The sequence below is a fragment of the Dromaius novaehollandiae genome, chromosome 15 (genome assembly GCF_036370855.1).
Source record: "Dromaius novaehollandiae isolate bDroNov1 chromosome 15, bDroNov1.hap1, whole genome shotgun sequence".
NCBI classification, from domain to species: domain Eukaryota; kingdom Metazoa; phylum Chordata; class Aves; order Casuariiformes; family Dromaiidae; genus Dromaius; species Dromaius novaehollandiae.
Window position 1 is genome coordinate 14,444,534 of NC_088112.1, and position 16,160 is coordinate 14,460,693.

The window sequence follows — 16,160 nt, forward strand, 5'->3', positions numbered from 1 at the left end:
TCCCCGCGCCGGGCCGCCCCCCCGGGCAGGGGCCGGACGGGCCGCGCCGCCATATTGGCTGTTGTCCTGTCTGCGGCGGGCGGCGGGTCGCGCTCGCCATGACTCGCAGGCGGAACAAGGCGGCGGCGGCGGCGGGCGGCGCGGGGACGCGCCGGGAGCGGGCGGGGGGCGCCGCCGCCGCCGCCGCGGCCCCCCCGCCGGAGCCGCCCGCGCCGCCGGAGGTGGCGGCGGGCAGCAGCGCGGAGCCGGGCAGAGCCGCCGCTCAGGTACGCGCTAGGCCCCGCCGCGGCGGGCACCGGGCCGGGCGGCGCGGATAGCGGGGGGGACCGGAGGGGGGCTCGGCCCTGCGCCAGCCCCGCGCCGCAGCATCCCGGCGACGGCCGGTGCCCCGCGGGGGCCGGCGCGGGGGCTTCCCTGCGCCCCGGGGCGGGGACGGGGCTGCGGCCGCCGTGGGGCGCCGGGCACCGCTCCCGGCCCCGCTTAGGGACGGGGGCCCGGCCCTGCTCCCGCCTGGCCCCCACCGCGGCTCTGCGGGCCTGGCCCGGCCCGGCCCGGCCCGGCGGCGTGGCCCGAAGCAGCGGGGCTGTGGGGCCGGCGCCCGGCGGGGCGGGGACGGCGCCGTCCCGTGCTCCGGCGGCAGGGTGAGCGCCTGGCCCGGCCCTCGAGGGCGCCAGCGGAGCCGACGGCTGCCTTGGACGGCAGGAGCACCACGAAGCCGCGGCTGGACTTGGGCTCCGTCGGGCAGACACCTGTGCCGGTGGGGCCCTCGCCCGTGCGCACCCCAGCACGGCCCAAGCCAGAGCCCCCTCCCACAGTGACCGCAAAAACCCACCCCGGCTCTCGCCTGGGGAGTCGAACCGGCCCGAAGTGCAGCTGCGGCTGCCAGCCACTGTACGCGGACAGAGCGTGTGGCAGGATCTCGCTGGTCTGACCAAGGGGCGCCTGGGCTCCCCGGAGGGCAAAGCCGGGGCTCGGGCATGCGCTCGCTCGTCTGGCGGCTTGGCGTGCTTCAGGGATGCTCCCGCTTGCTGGGGGACCCAGCGCCCTCGCGGCCCAGGCGACAGCCGGTGGCTCGAGTGCCCGCTGGACCCTCGAGGAGCCCAGCTGCCCGCGGGATGGGCCCTGGCTTGGCGCGGATGCACGTGGTGGCTCGGGGAGCGCCGTCGTCGCGCGTGTGTGGCACTGGCCGTGTCCGCCCCCGGCGAGCAGCAGGGTGGCCTGGGAGCTGCCTCCGCCCCACGGCAGCCGGGCTGGGAAGGGACGCGGCTTCCCCCGCTCTGCTCTCCTTGGCCTCTGACCTTTGCTTCACCTTGAGCCTCAGAGACGCCATCTGCTTCGCAGCAGCGGTCCAACGCACGGCTCATTGTCGCGGGGCCGCCGGCGGTGGCAGACAATGGGGGCCCCCTCGCCAGCGCCGCGCTCCGCCCGTCGCGGCTGTCGGGCCTCCGGCGAGCCCACGGGCTGCCGCTGCGGCGCCGGGCGGGAAGCCCTGACCCGGCCGCCTTGTGCTGGGGCAACGCCGGGGGCTGCACCCCGCCCCAGCACGTCCATGCTGCCGGCTGCGCGGAACAAAGAGACGGGCGGCGGGGCCGCAGCGCTCGGGGCGGGGGTCTGCGGTGTGCAGGGAAGGGGGCTGCAGCTGCCGGCCCAGCCTCTCTGCCCCTGTGGGGAGACTCCTGCAGGTCCCACGTTGCCCTGGCATTCCCCGTGGTCTTGTTGCACTGGAGACACAAGCGGGAACTGCTGGTTGGACTGGCTCTTTAGCATAGCATGGTCTTTCTAGGGGTCAAAAATGCTGGCAGCTGGCCCAGCTCAGGCCGGCATCAGCTGGGGAGCCCTGAGGCTGCTCAGTTCCCATAGGAGAAAGTGCAGTCCCATATGTAGCCTGCGAGAAACCCTCTGGTTTGATGTCAGCATCCTGGGGCAACATTTGCTGCCCCGTCTGCCCCGCGCCTGTGTCGACCTGGTGCCCTGCAGCAGGATGTGCCCTGCCGCGGGACCGGTCGCGCCTTGGGGTGACTTGCGGCCTGTGCCTCCCGCTGCAGGTGCTGCCCACCGCCAACCAGTCAGTGCAGACGTGCTGCCTGCTGTGCCACAGGGAGCGCAAGGACTGGGGAGGCCCGTCCCACAATGGGCTCGTTTCCCCGGGTGAGAGGCTGCCACCGGACTTTGTGCCAACACTCGTGCAAAACCTCCTGGGAGAAATGCCGCTGTGGATCTGCCAGAGCTGCCGGAAGAGCGTGGAGGAAGAAGAGCGGCGGGCAGTGCAGGAGCAGGCCCTGGCGGTAAGCGGTTACGGAGGTGTGGATGGAAGGGCCAGGGTCGTAGCTCTCTGGACCATGGCAGCGTGGTGTTGCTCGTCTTACGGCATTAGCTGGGTGCCTACGTTTCCTCCTTGCTCAGAGCCAAGTGCCCTGGGCATCTCCGCATCGCCGGTCCCTGCAGCCTTGCCACCCTCTCTGGGGCTGGTGCCAGCTCCTGTGGGAGGGACCTGGCTGCGCGGTGGAGCAGGGAGTGGGCTGGGGGCTTGGCTGGCAGCCTGGGTTGTGATGGAGCTGCCTGTGAGGTGAGGCCGGCAGTGCCACGGGTCCTCTGCCTGCCCCACTGCGCTGGGGTCTGCACCACGTCCCTTGTAGGCCAGCTCCGTGCTGTTACACTGGGGCTCTTGCAGGGGATGAGCGGGCAGTGCCTGGCCACATGTGGAGCTCGAGGGAAGAGCAGCTGTTTCCTGCTTGGCTTTATTTAACCCTGGGCCAACTCGGTCTGAGTGGGTCCGGAACAGGCACGTGGCCTTTGGCATAGGCTTGGCTTTGCTGCCTTGGATGCCCAGGAGCTGGGGGCATCGCTGGGGGCTGGACAGGCCGTTTGCCTTGAATGAGACAGCGGGAGGTGCAGTTGTGCCCCAGTGTGGAAGATCCTGCTTGAGACTGGCGGAGGGGTCTCGGTGCCAGGGCACGGAGGCCTCCCACCTCCCCTCGCAGCCCGCTGCAGCTTCACACTGTGTTTTTCTTGCCAGGTCTCGTTATCCCACACATCCTGCAAGTCACAGTCTTGTGGGGGTGGCTCCCACTCCTCTTCCTCTTCCTCCTCCTCCTCCTCCTCCTCGTGCCACGGGAACTCAGGGGACTGGGACCCCAGCTCTTTCTTGTCTGCCCACAAGCTCTCGGGCCTCTGGAACTCGCAGCACAGCAATGGGGCCGTGCAGGGCAGCCCCCTCGGGGCCCCCGCGGCTGCACTAGGTGAGTTGAAGGCAGCTGTGGGGTTGAGCAGTGCTTTTGGTCTGGGCCTTGGCTTAGTCTGCTTCCTCGCAGGCCTCTGGCTGGTGGGTGGGGGGGGGTCAGCCAGGCTGTGCCTTTGAATGCCGATGCCAGCAGGAGGCCTGGGTTCCATCCTCTGCCACAGCAGAGGATTCAGAGGGTGCTGGGGTCCTGCAGCATTTGCCCTCTTCCCCGGGAGAGTCAGCCCAGCACCGTGTTGGTGTGCTGAGCTGCGGGCAAGGTAGAGCAGGGTGACTGTGAGCAGAGGTGCTGCGCTGGAGGATAGATGTGTCTGCATGAGGCCATGGAGCTTCCTGTTCTCCTCTGTGACTAGGAGACGGTGGGCAGAGACAGGCCCTAGCTGCGCTTTCCTTTCAGGTGACAAGCATCCTGGCCTCGCTCTTTCTCCAGAGTGCGTCAGCCAGGCTCCTGCCATGGCGCCTGGGCTCAAGGCCTGTCCATACAGCCACACGGCCTCCCCTGCGTCCAGCGGCACTGCCCCAGGCTCGCCTCTGCCTACCTCACTCGACTTCTGCAAGACACTGCCGAAGCAGTTCAAAAGCATGTGCCGGAGGGCCACCCCACCAGGTGTGTGCGCGCAGGGTCAGGCCTGGCCTGATCCTCCCAGCCCACTGCTCTGGGCTCTCTTCCTGCCTCAGCACCTTTCCCCTTTCTCAGCTGTGTGTGGGGTAGAGCCAAATCCAGTGTTGGGGGACAGTGGGACACTGAGGCACCTTGCAAGCAGGGGTGGCTTCTAGTGCAGGTTCCTTCTTGCCTGGGGGGGAAGCAGGGAGAGCCCCACAGAGAAGCAGCCTGTGCAAAAGTGCTGGGTGCTCTCTGTCCTGCTCCCTCAGGAGAGGCCCCTGAGCACGGCCTCCTGGCTGAGGAGTGGCATTGTGGGCATGTCAGCCCCAGTGGAGTTTTTGGGCCTTCTTCAGGCCAGCCTGGATCTTGTGCCAAGGGACGTGTGTGCTTCTGGGCTTGAGGTGGCAAGGGGCCGTGGGGGTGGCTTTCGACTGTGGCCTTGGCCCACACAGGGCAGGGGGTGGCTGACCATCTCTGCTTCTGCCCATCTGCAGGTGAGGCCTTCCACTCCTCAGAGCATCATCAGCACTCGGACCTCACTGCTCCTCCCAACAGTCCCACCGGCCTCCCCTCCCAGCCGCCAGCGCTGATTCCCTCCAAGCAGACGCCTGCCCATCCGGGGCCCTTCGGCTCCCCGCCACGTGTCCCACTGGGCACCTCCCCACAGGCTACGCTCTTCCCTGCGCCCAGCGCGCAGGCAGCAGCCCTGAAGCCAGCATCCGAGTCCCCTCCTGCTGGCACTGTCTCACACAGCCCGGGTTCGTGTAAGAGCCCCCACCTGCCCCCTGCTAACGTGCCGCTGCTGAAGATGCCACCTCCGCTTTCGGGTTGCACTCATCCCTGCAACGGGCACTGCAGTACTTCGCTCATCCCTCCTCCTGCCTCCCACCAGCTGCCCAGTACAAACAGGTGAGTGGACCAGCCCTGCATGCTTCCAGCTTCTTCTTGCTGGGCAGCACACCCTTTCTCCCAACCCTGTCCCAAAATGTGCTTTCCCCTGCCAAGGGATCGACTGCCGTGGAGCGGTGGTGCAGAGAGCCTCTGTGTTTGCAGGCTGAATCCACTGCCGTAGTCCCCTGGTCTCTGAGGCTTAAGCTCTTTCTCCCCACGTGTCTTCTCCCTGCGGTTGTCCTTTAGTACTGTGGTGCAGAAGAGACTGTGCTTGCTCCTCCTCCAGCTAAAAGACCCAAAGGAACCGCCTGGTCAACCTGCTGTTGGCCAACAGGACCTTTGTCAATGAGACCCGTCGGGCAGCTGTGGCACTGAGCCAAGGTCCTCAAGAAGATGAAGCCTGTGGACTTGTGGTTCTGCTCGCCTGCTCCCCTGGCCCTCTTTGGGCTGCCTGTGCCTTGGAAGAGAGCACGCTGAGTCAAGGGCACTGGTCTCTCTCTGCTGATTAGCGCTCCCTGCGGAGGGCCAGCCCAGTCCCCAGCTGGAGCTAGAGGAATGGCGTTGTGGGCCGTGCCCTGGCCTCCCTGTCTCTGAGCTGGGTGGTCTGTGCCGGTGGGAGTCAGGCCTGCCAGCCCGTGGGGATGTCTGGCAGCTGCATGCAGTTCCAGCGTTTCTCACCTGTGCTACCTGCCGCCCCCAGTGAGTACCCTCCCTGCCCTGGAATCGGCTCGTGGTCTTGCAGGGGGACACTGCTTTCTGGAGCTCTGGCGTCAGCCTCCTGCGTGCCAGAGGTCCTGGGGGGCGACGAGCTACTGACATCTTCTGCCGTGGGCTCCTCTGGCATCTCCTCTGGAGGAGGATGCAGGGGATGGGGTTTGTCTGCCCTGCAAATTCTTCTGCTCTGGCACAGGCCCTGGGAGGGGTGTTCCTGCGCACATAGTGTGGGGCGATTGTGAGACCACCAGCTCCTGCTCACCTCTTGCCTGCTTTCCCTTCTCCTCAGGGACCCCTCTTGCAAAGGGCACAAATTCCCAAACGGTACCAGCTGCCACCCGCCGCAGCCGTGTGAGGCAGACGAGGGGCTCGGGGAGGATGAGGACAGCAGCTCGGAGCGCAGTTCCTGCACCTCCTCCTCCACCAACCAGAAAGATGGGAAGTTCTGTGACTGCTGCTACTGTGAGTTCTTCGGCCACAACGCGGTGAGTGAGGGTCTGGCCCGCAGCCACCCCCGGTCCTTATGCTCTGCTCTGTGGTGGGAAGCGTTAGCCTCTGTGTACAGAGGGTGTGAAGATGAGAACGGCCCTGCTTGCAGGTCTGGCTGTGACCCTTCTCTGGCAGCGTGTGCACCCGCCCATTCATTTCCATCCTGCCCAGTGGTCCCCTTGCTCCTGCCTGTCCAGCCCTGGGGATTTCCTTGGCGTGGCCAGCCAAATCCTGTGGCTTCGCTGGGGAAAAGCGGTTCAGTTGGGCTGCGCTGACTTTGTCTCGTTGAGACCTTGGGGAAGGGAGCAGTAGGGTAGCTGGGTGGAGGAGAAGTGTGGGAGCTGGGGCTGCCTGTGCATCGCCCTGGCTTTGTGCGCCTGCTGAGCCTGACAGCTCTGACGCCCCGCAGCCCCCGGCCGCTCCTACGAGCCGCAACTACGCTGAGATCCGGGAGAAGCTACGCTCGCGCCTCACCAAGAGGAAAGAGGAGTTGCCACAGAAACTAGGGCACAGCAGCAGCTCGGGAGAGCCTGCTGTGGACCACCGCAACGTGGACGAGCTGCTAGACTACATCAACAGCACAGAGCCCAAGCCCCTGAACAGTGCCAAGGCAGCCAAGCGGGCACGGCACAAGCAGAAGAAGAAGGTGAGGCTGGGCGGAGGGAAGCACTGCTCTGTGCCCTGCCCGGCTGTACAGGGGGGCACACTGCAAGGGAGAGACCTGTATGCCCCTTTTTGGGAGGTCAAGGCAAGACTGGGGGCTCCTTGCAGGACTTCACTTTCGCTTGCTTCCCTCCATTTGATTTCTGAAACTCTGTGTCCTTTGCTGCCCCTGTCCCCTGAGGTGACAGCCGGTGCCTGGCTCCCTGGGAGGCTGCTGGTGTCTCTGTTCACACAGAGGGCTGCACACTCTGTCCAGGCTCCAACTGCTCCATGCCGTGGCCCTGGCAAACACCATGTGTGTGTGGTGGAGAGGGGTGGTGCTGTGACAGCCTGCGTGTGCTGTTTGCTGGTGCCTCATGTCCAGACCGGTGTCTAGTGTGTGAGGTGGTGGCTGTTGTGGTGCTCTTGGAGGATGTGTGATAGTTCTGGGGGCTGTGGAGGACACGGCTCAGCCGGGCAGAGAGCAGGCGCTTGGGTTTGCTGCCTGGCAAGACCAGCGCGTAGCTAGTGCTGTGGCATGCGTGTGTTGCTCAGCGGCCCAGGCCTTCTGATCCTCATGGCACCTGTATTGCAGGAGAAGGAGAAAGCCCAGCTGGAGGCAGAGGCCCAGAAGCGGGCTGAGCGCACCCCTGCAGCCAGCCAGGCCAGGGAGCCCGCCGAGGAGAAGCTGCTGGAGTGGCCGGAGCTGGAGCTGGAGCGGGTGAACAGCTTCCTCAGCAGCCGGCTGCAGGAGATCAAGAACACCATCAAGGACTCCATCCGGGCTAGCTTCAGCGTCTATGACCTCAACCTGGATGTCAATGACTTTCCCAAGAAGGCAGCTGTCCTGGAGCAGAAGAACCTGCTCTCTCACCTCAATGGCTCCTCTGACCTGCAGGACATAGACCTGGCCCTTGCCCCGCTCAGCCTGGGCCCCGCCAAGAGCCACGCGCTGCTGCGGGGCGAGCTGGGCCCCCGATGGGGTGAGGGGCCAGGGGAGCCACTGCCAGCCCCAGCAGCTGAGAACGGCGTGGTGAAGCGCCTCAGCGCTGTGCCCAGTCTCTCTCGGATGATCTGGGTGCAGTCCAAGGCCACAGACTCTGCTGCAGATGGCGGCGGGCCAAGCCCGGAGGCCAAGGAGGGACTGCAGCCCAAGGGGCCAGAGCTGCAGGAGCAGGTGCCTGCAGGGGGCCGGCAGCGGAAGAACAAGCGGCAGAGCGGGCAGGTGAAGAAGGGGGACGGCGCCGCAGCGCCTGGCGGCCAGACCAGGCTGGAGAGCCCTGGTGCGAAGGGGCAGGTGCTGGGAACCAAGCACCCTTCGAAGCCCAGCGCCTCAGAGCCGCAGCGGGTAGGCGGCTGTGCCGAGCCGGGGGAGAGCGGCAAGGGGCAGCCCTGGGGCTGCAGCGGCGCTAGGCCGGAGAAGGAGAGAAGCGGCGACTGGAAAGGCCGGAGGGGGGAGGGCAAAGCGGAGCCACCGGAGCTGGCGCAGCTGCCTCCCCCAGCTGCTGCTGGGGACCGCCAGCTGCCTCACCCCATCGCCCTGGGGGGCTCCCCGCAGCCCAAGGGCAAGAGCAGGAAGAGCCGGAACAAGGTGGAGAAATCCAATACCTCTATTGGTGAGTCCCGGGAGCTCTGCCCCGTGCCACGGTCCCAGCGCGGCGTTGCGCCCCTTCCTCGCCTGTCGTGCTGTGACTAGTTGGTCCTTTCCCTGCCAGCCGCCGTGTCCTTCCTGTCTGCTCTGCCCTGTCCTGGTGCAGGGGTTCCCCTCCCACAGCAGCGCCCCGCTCCGCTCGGAGGGAGCCAGGGGGCCGCGGCGTCGGGCTGACTCTCTGTGCTCTGCTTTGCCAGATGACGTGTTCCTGCCCAAGGACTTAGACGGGGTCGAGATGGACGAGACTGACAGAGAAGTGGAGTATTTCAAGAGGTGAGGGAGCACCTGGCCGCAAGGCCCCTCTGCAGGGGCCGGGCCGGGGGGAGCCCTGCCCGGGGCCACGCGGGGCTGGGAGCGGCGGTGGCAGTTGCGGCGGGGGCTCGGGTGGGGAAGCTTCCGGCTCACCGGGGCTCCCTTCTCTCCCCGGCAAGGTTCTGTCTGGATTCTGCCAAGCAGACGCGGCAGAAGGTGGCCGTGAACTGGACCAACTTCACCCTGAAGAAAACCACTTCGAGTGCAGCCCAGTGAGGTGCGGGGCAGCCCCCTGCCACCCACAGCCGCTCCGCTCTCCTCACTGTGCCCCCCGCTCCCCGCAGGCCCCCGCCTCGCTGCCGCGGGGCCGGTGCTCTCACGGGCCGCGGGGCCCCGGGGCTCGGCCCATCCCTCCGCCCGGGTGCCTGCCCAGCCGTCCCGTCCCCCTCCTCCAGCTCCTTGCCCTCTGGGCGCCCGGCTCCCTGCGCCGCGGGGAAGGACCGTGCTGGACCCAATAAAGAACTTTTTAATTTTTTATTTTATTTAAATCCAGCTCTCTGGTGGTTTTTTCCCGCGCCTCGGGCCGTGCCCACGGGGGACGTGGGAGGGGGCGGGGGGGGGTGTTCGCGCATTCCGACTCAGTTTGGCTTTCGAGGCGGCCCGTCGGGCGCTGTCCCCACCTCTGGCCTACGTCACGCGCGGGGACGTTGCTAAGCGACAGCGCCCGCCCCGCGGCCCGCACTTCCGCCGCGCGGGATCTGCGTCCGGGACGGCGCGGCCGTTGCGTGGAGACGCCGCCATGGAGGCCGCGGCCGACAGGAAGGTAGGGCCGCGCCGGGCCTGCTCTGCTCCGCTCCGCTCCGCTCCGGGCGGCGCCGCGCTGCGCCCTGCCGGGCAGGGCCGGGCCGGCCTCACGTCTCGTGTCCCCACAGAGGCAGCGGGAGGAGGCGTCGGACGCGTCGGGCCTGTCCGGGGAGGACGACGACGACTATGTGCCCTACGTGCCCGTCAAGCAGCGCAAGCAGCAGATGGTAACGGGGCTCCGGGGCGCTCCGCGGCGGGGGCCGGCCGAGGGGAGGCCGTGCGTGGCCCCCTCCGACCCTCCCCCCTCTCTTCCAGCTGCAGAAGCTGCTGCAGATGCGGCGGAAGGTGGTGTCAGAAGAGGAGCAGCGGGACAGTGGGAGCGAGCAGCGGGGCGACGAGGACGATATCCCCCTGGGGCCCCAGTCCAACATCAGCCTCTTGGATCAGCACCAGCACCTCAAAGAGAAGGCGGAAGGTGGGGGGACAGCTGGCGGCAGGGCTGGGCAGCTCTGGGGCACTAAAACCTTCTCACTGTTCCCTGACTCTCCCCAGCTCGGAAGGAATCAGCTAAGGAGAAGCAGCTGAAAGAGGAAGAGAAGATCCTGGAGAGTGTGGCAGAGGGCCGAGGTGAGTTGTGAGAACTCTGTGTCCCTCAGGCTGGTCTCTAGAGCTGTCACTGCAGCAGGGAGCCTGTCAGTTGCCTTGCCATGCTTGGTGAAATTTACAGCCAAGGATGAGAAAATAAAAGAGCAGGATCCCTCAGATCCCTCAACGGGTATCTGAGTGTTTGACTTAATTTTAACACTTTGCCATTGCTGGCCCCTGGACACACCAGGCCTGCAGCACCCAGTATGTCTGTGCCCAGAAGTGCTCTCTGAGGTACTGCTGTTTTTCATCCGTCTCTGAGCATGGTCCCCCAGGCCTTTGCCCCAAGTACTTCTTTGCTGAAGTGGTATGTGTCTGGAGGTGGATAGTTTGCACTGATCTCGTTGGGTCTGTTCTTGCAGCTTTGATGTCGGTGAAGGAGATGGCAAAGGGCATCACGTACGATGATCCTATTAAAACCAGGTATGTTTTACAATACAGATGTTGTTTTTCTGAAAACATCACTTCCTTGCAGCTGAAGAGAACTACAAGCTACACAGCCTAGTAGGTAGAGTGCTGCTCTGTGACTGCTGGTTCTTCTCGTGCTGCGCTGCCTGGCATCTTATTGCCGTATGTAAGATCAAAGACTGTCGAGTTGTTTTGGATGTTATTTTATATACGGTAAGATAGTAAGCTTTGCTAGGGTACATCTGTGTTAAGCTTGAAGACTTGAGCTGGATTTTTAATTCTTGGCAAAGGCTAAGCTAGAGAAGGAGACTGTGAGAGCCCAAGGAGCCAGTATTGCTCAAGGCCCTGCAGCAGCAGGGAACTGGTGAAGTGAGATGTGTCCAAAAGATTTTGGCACATTATATCCATCATCCTTGGACTGTTTTCAGTTGCTGGCTTGGGAGTTCTTACTTGCTCTCTGGGAAAACGTTAAATGCGTGGGACAGGCTTGGATCTTCCCACATGCTCACACCATGGAGCCCTGCGGGGTTACCTGCTTTCCCTAGTGGAGCATCAGAGCCAGACTGGGAGTTCCCCAGGCTGTTGGCTGGGGCCGCTGACTGTGGAGCGCCAGGCTCGTTCGGCACCGTCACCTTTCCCTGTTGCCTCCGCAGCTGGAGAGCGCCTCGTTACATCCTGGGCATGTCAGAGGCACGACACGATCGTGTGCGCAAGAAGTACCACATCCTCGTGGAGGGAGAGGGCATCCCCCCTCCCATCAAGAGCTTCAAGGAGATGAAGTTTCCAGCAGGTGGGCTGGGAGCGGGAGCGTGGCTGGCAGGGCGGGGGAGCAGTGTTCTCGTGGGACACTCACCTTGGCGAGCAGAGTTGGCAGGTATTTAATGCTGTGTTAGTGAGATCGCAGTTTAAATTCAAGACAGTCGCCATGTTTTCCGAGGTGTCTAGCTGCTGGCCTGGAGCGTATTTATCACTGGTGGAAGAGCTGCTTTTGAAGAATGAGCTAGGAGGAAAGCAAGGGAAAACTTCAGTCTCCGAACATGCATGTCTCTTGTTTTCTGACAGCTGTCCTGAGGGGCCTGAAGAAAAAAGGCATCCAGCAGCCAACGCCCATACAGATCCAAGGCATCCCCACGATGTGAGTGCTCTGTGCCGGTGTGGGGAGTGTTCTGTTCCCTACAGCCCCCCCAGTGGTGTTGACTGGGTGCTTTTCGTGCTGATAGGTGAAACCCCCTTTACCCTGCACGCAGCCTGCCCTGCAGCTCTGAGCCTTTCTGTGGTGCTCCCACTCACGCTGAGCCCTGTATCTCTGACAGCCTCTCAGGAAGGGATATGATTGGCATCGCGTTCACTGGCTCTGGGAAGACCTTGGTGTTCACGCTTCCCGTTATCATGTTCTGCCTGGAACAGGAGAAGAGACTGCCGTTTTCCAAGCGAGAGGGCCCCTATGGACTCATCATCTGTCCTTCTGTGAGTGTGTCAGGGCACCTTCCTGCAGGGGTGCAGTGAAGCGTGGTGGGAAGCTTTTACTGATGCTTAGTGGGAAGAGATGCAGCTGCGACAGGATAAGCAGAGCGTGGGGATTAACAGTTTTCTGTCTGCAGCGGGAGCTGGCCCGGCAGACCCATGGCATCATAGAATACTACTGCCGCCTGCTGCAGGAGGATGGGCTGCCCCCGCTGCGCTGTGCCCTCTGCATTGGGGGCATGTCTGTCAAGGAGCAGATGGAGACGATCAAACAGTAAGACTTAGTGTGGGGGGCTGGAGCTGTGCTCTTTTTTCTGGCAGGGAACTAAGAACTGGCATCCAGACTGGCCTGGTGGGCGAAGGCGAGGGCCCGGGCGGATGTTACTGGCCTGCCAGCGCACAGCATGAGCTCTGGGGCGAGGAGCATGGGTGCTGAACAGTTGTACCTTGAGCCTTTCCCTACATGTTGCTGTGTGGGGCAGGAACCTGAGTGCCTGACTGTGGCCTTCTCTTGTCCCCCCAGTGGTGTACACATGATGGTGGCAACCCCTGGCCGCCTCATGGACTTGCTGCAGAAGAAGATGGTGAGCTTGGACATCTGCCGGTACTTGGCCTTGGATGAGGCTGACAGGATGATTGATATGGGCTTTGAGGGGGACATCCGTACCATCTTCTCCTACTTCAAGGTACTGAGCTGGCATGATACAAGCATCCTACCCTGGGGCTCAGCACTCACCCAAACGGGCAGATGCAGGAACTAAATCCTTACCTGCACTATGTTCCCTGTGCAGGGCCAGCGGCAGACCCTTCTCTTCAGCGCCACAATGCCCAAGAAGATCCAGAACTTTGCCAAGAGCGCCTTGGTGAAGCCCATCACTATCAACGTTGGGCGAGCAGGTGCTGCCAGCCTGGACGTCGTGCAGGTGAGGTAGTTGGGTGCTCCCATATGCCTGCGTGGGAGGCCAGCGCAGTTCACAAGGACACTTGATACTTCTCCCTGTTGGAGACCTGGGCTTCTTGGCCCTCCTTGGCAGACCTTCCCAGCAAGTCATGTAATACCTGCCAACAGTGGTCCCTGTGCATGTTCCTAGGAAGTGGAGTATGTGAAGGAGGAGGCCAAGATGGTGTACCTGCTCGAGTGCCTGCAGAAGACCCCGCCACCTGTGAGTAGTGTGCTCCTGCTGCCCTGGCAGCATGTCTGGGTCTGTGTGGGTGCGCCTCAGCCCAGCAGCATGGATGTAGCTGACTGCTACGTCCACTACGTGTCCCCGAGCTGGCAGTGGGGACGGGACGGTGATGTTGCAGGGCAAAATTCAAGGCAGTGCCACATATGGGGGTAGGTGTTCAAGTGACCCAGACTCTATGTATTGTTTTGGGCCCAGAGCTATCATGTGCTCTGTCTGTTCGGCAAGAGGGAGGGAGTTTCTCTGGAGGTTGTACTGGTTCCTAGCAGTACCAGCAGGCAGAAGGGCTGTTCTCTTTCCATGATGCCTGTGCTGTGGCAGGTGCTGATCTTTGCGGAGAAGAAGGCGGATGTTGATGCGATCCATGAGTACCTGCTGCTCAAGGGTGTGGAAGCTGTGGCCATCCATGGAGGGAAAGGTCTGTGAGGGTGTCGGGAGGTGCAGGCTGGGACTACCCAGACAGATGTCACCCTGCTCCTGCCACTATGGCACCTGAGTACGGCAGGTCCCAACATGTAGCAGTTCACAATGGTTTGAGGAAGGACCATGGCAATGTCAGGAGCACCTAGGAGTGTCCTGTCCTTCAGGGTGGGAAGCAGGGTAGCAGCCAAGGTGGAAGCAGCTGTGGTCATTTTAGATGGGACGTGCCTGTGAGGGCATCATTCACTAGCATAGGAGGCCCAAACACAGCACAGCTTCCATGTGGCTTTCGTTAAATATGCTCTCAAATGCATTTTGGGTCCTCGTGCACAGATGCACGTGTGCCTGGTTGACTGTCTCCGGGGCTGTTTCCCTGAGCCCTGCTCTCTCTATGTGTCGGGATGAGTGAGCTCGCCTTGCCAGCCTGCTTTTATCAGCTGAGCTGTGTGTTGCCGCAGTGCTGAGTGGCACCGTGATCATCTGAGGGAGAGTTTCGGGTCCTGTGCACTTTGGCTTAGCCTAAAAGGCAGAGCCTGGGAGCAGCTGGGACTTCCCATGCTGGGCCCCTGCTGCAAGGCTGGCTGAGTTTGTGCTGTAGTGAGGTGCTTGGGGCTGAGCTGCATCTCTCTGCACCCAGCTGGGCATCTTTCTCTGCATCAGTGGATGAGGCAAGGGAGGTCTAGGATGCCGCTAGTGGTGGATCCACATGTCCCTTTGCTCCCCTATTTAGGGGAAGGATGTGTAGGTTCTCTCAAAGTGGGGGAGCTTGGGCTGTGAGTGATGCTTGGCTCTGAGGCCGCAGGACTCAGTAGGACTGGGAGCTCTGCCCTTGCTGATTTTCTGTGCTGGTCCGTTGCAGATCAGGAGGAGCGGACAAAAGCCATCGAGGCCTTCCGGGATGGGAAGAAGGATGTCCTGGTTGCCACTGACGTAGCTTCCAAGGGCCTGGACTTCCCAGCTATCCAGCATGTCATCAACTACGACATGCCAGAGGAGATCGAGAACTACGGTGGGGAGTGGGAACTGTGGGAGCACAACGGGGTGGGTGCAGGCCAGGAGGGCCATGTGCTCGTCCTTGCAGCGGCTGGGGTGGGGCTGTCTCTTGTTGCTGCATTGCCTGGGCTGCATTTGCCCAGGCCTGAACTTGCCTTCCTCTGCAGTTCACCGCATTGGGCGTACGGGCCGTTCAGGCAACACTGGCATTGCTACCACTTTCATCAACAAGGCCTGCGGTGAGAAATGGTGTGGGGCTGGGCTGGGGTCTGACTGGAGGGCCTGTGCGGTGGGCTGCAGGTGTACGTGGCGATGGGACGAAGTCACTTGCTTCCCCAAGAGCTGCCTCTGCCTCGGCAGTGGTGGTGGTCCCAGGCAAGCAGGGCCGAGTCATTAGGGCCTGTGGAGGGGAGATGGTGACAGGAGACAGTGCTCCCCTGCCTCCGGCTGGCCTCGAGGCCCTGCAGGCCATCCTTTGGGACACTCCCGCGTTGGGCCCCTGCTTGGGCTGTGTCTGATCTGTGTCTCTGCCCCCAGATGAGTCGGTGCTCATGGATCTCAAGGCTCTGCTCCTGGAGGCGAAGCAGAAGGTGCCTCCTGTGCTCCAGGTGCTGCACTGTGGGGATGAGACCATGCTGGACATCGGAGGTGAGAAGCCCCAAGGGACAGGGAACTCTGGGAGGGTTGTTGGAGTGACGCAGGCTGCAAATAGGAAGCCCCAGCTCCCATTGCTCCAGGCTCCCAGTTCCCACCTCGCTCAGGGCTGTTGCCTGGCTGTGTGGATGGCCCAGCGCTGCCAACAGGGTGGGAGTTGCAGGCGTAGCCCCTCTGCTTCTGGGGTGGGGACCGCTCTCCTCCCTGGTGCGGTGTGACTCTGCCTGACCTCGCTCCTCCCGTTGCAGGCGAACGGGGCTGCGCCTTCTGCGGCGGCCTGGGCCATCGCATCACCGACTGCCCCAAGCTGGAGGCAATGCAGACGAAGCAAGTCAGCAACATCGGCCGCAAGGACTACCTGGCCCACAGCTCCATGGACTTCTAGCCTGGGGACGATGCTGCCCAGCGCTGCCTCCACCCAGGCTGAGAGAGAGGGCTGTGCTTTGGCTCCCTTTGGGCCAACTGCGCTGCCCCAGCTGCCCTCACTTCCCAAAGCCCAGACCAGCCCTGGACTGCAGCCCTGTGCTGCACTGCTGTGGCCCCTTTTCCAGGCATTAGGCCACTAGGACTGCTGCCAGCTCAGCCTGCTGAAGCTCCCGCCCTAGGAGGAAACGTGAGGAGCTGTGCTGCAACAGCCCGTTACATCAGCAGTGTGTTAACATGAAGCATTGGGCAAGCAGGTAGTGGTGCCTGGGGGGTAGCTGCTCTGCAGCCAGCTGCCTGCGGTCTCTACTCAGCTTCTCCGTGGTGGCACAGCTGGGTTCTTATGTTGCTTCCCTCCAAAGCCCCTGGATTCCTCTGGGACTGTTCTCCCCAGCTCAGATTGTGCATCCTCAGCTGGTGGCTGCCTCTTTCTGCTGTTCTCTGGCCAGGGCAGTTTCTTTTAACCCCAACTGTGCCCTGATGCAGCCAGGGCTGGGCAGAGCATGCTGTGCTCATGTCAGGCAGTCCCCGAGGAGCTTCCTGTGCTCTTGCTGCATGCGTTCTGCCCCATTGCCCTCGTGTGAGGGGGAGGGAGGATGGACACCTCCGGTGGCCCAGCCTGCCCCTCATCCCACTCACTAAAAAGGGGAAGTTGCTGAGAAAAGGAAGTCTGCCCCATGCAGT

General features: G+C 63.1%; 2 protein-coding genes across 3 annotated transcripts; both read left to right on the forward strand.

Annotated features, from left to right (window-relative positions):
- Nucleotides 1-32: 32 nt before the first annotated feature.
- On the forward strand, nucleotides 33-9,029 carry FAM193B (family with sequence similarity 193 member B). 2 transcript variants are annotated; one of them, XM_064520982.1, is made up of 10 exons: nucleotides 33-266; nucleotides 2,046-2,285; nucleotides 3,017-3,239; nucleotides 3,636-3,845; nucleotides 4,337-4,751; nucleotides 5,737-5,932; nucleotides 6,346-6,582; nucleotides 7,174-8,194; nucleotides 8,427-8,502; nucleotides 8,661-9,029. In XM_064520982.1, exons 1-10 carry the CDS (start codon nucleotides 99-101, stop codon nucleotides 8,755-8,757), a joined length of 2,883 nt encoding a protein of 960 aa, XP_064377052.1. In that variant the 5' UTR covers nucleotides 33-98; the 3' UTR covers nucleotides 8,758-9,029. The 2 variants fall into 2 exon arrangements, with proteins under 2 accessions (XP_064377052.1, XP_064377053.1); XM_064520983.1 differs by having other exon boundaries at nucleotides 3,669-3,845.
- Nucleotides 9,030-9,200: 171 nt separating this feature from the next.
- DDX41 (DEAD-box helicase 41) lies at nucleotides 9,201-15,998 on the forward strand. The gene is made up of 17 exons (XM_026122614.2): nucleotides 9,201-9,304; nucleotides 9,414-9,512; nucleotides 9,601-9,760; nucleotides 9,838-9,912; nucleotides 10,293-10,353; nucleotides 10,992-11,128; nucleotides 11,401-11,473; nucleotides 11,652-11,805; nucleotides 11,940-12,076; nucleotides 12,326-12,488; nucleotides 12,594-12,725; nucleotides 12,894-12,965; nucleotides 13,308-13,404; nucleotides 14,266-14,415; nucleotides 14,567-14,638; nucleotides 14,937-15,047; nucleotides 15,302-15,998. Exons 1-17 carry the CDS (start codon nucleotides 9,281-9,283, stop codon nucleotides 15,436-15,438), a joined length of 1,854 nt encoding a protein of 617 aa, XP_025978399.1. The 5' UTR covers nucleotides 9,201-9,280; the 3' UTR covers nucleotides 15,439-15,998.
- Nucleotides 15,999-16,160: the final 162 nt, after the last annotated feature.

Bases quoted from the DNA above. Each gene is read 5' to 3' on its own strand.
- FAM193B (XM_064520982.1), top strand. From the start codon at position 99: ATGACTCGCAGGCGGAACAAGGCGGCGGCGGCGGCGGGCGGCGCGGGG. The intron at 267-2,045 runs GTACGCGCTAGG...CTCCCGCTGCAG, and splicing joins CGGGCAGAGCCGCCGCTCAG to GTGCTGCCCACCGCCAACCA. The intron at 8,195-8,426 runs GTGAGTCCCGGG...CTGCTTTGCCAG, and splicing joins GAAATCCAATACCTCTATTG to ATGACGTGTTCCTGCCCAAG.
- DDX41 (XM_026122614.2), top strand. From the start codon at position 9,281: ATGGAGGCCGCGGCCGACAGGAAG. The intron at 9,513-9,600 runs GTAACGGGGCTC...CCTCTCTTCCAG, and splicing joins AGCAGCGCAAGCAGCAGATG to CTGCAGAAGCTGCTGCAGAT. The intron at 11,474-11,651 runs GTGAGTGCTCTG...TATCTCTGACAG, and splicing joins ATCCAAGGCATCCCCACGAT to CCTCTCAGGAAGGGATATGA.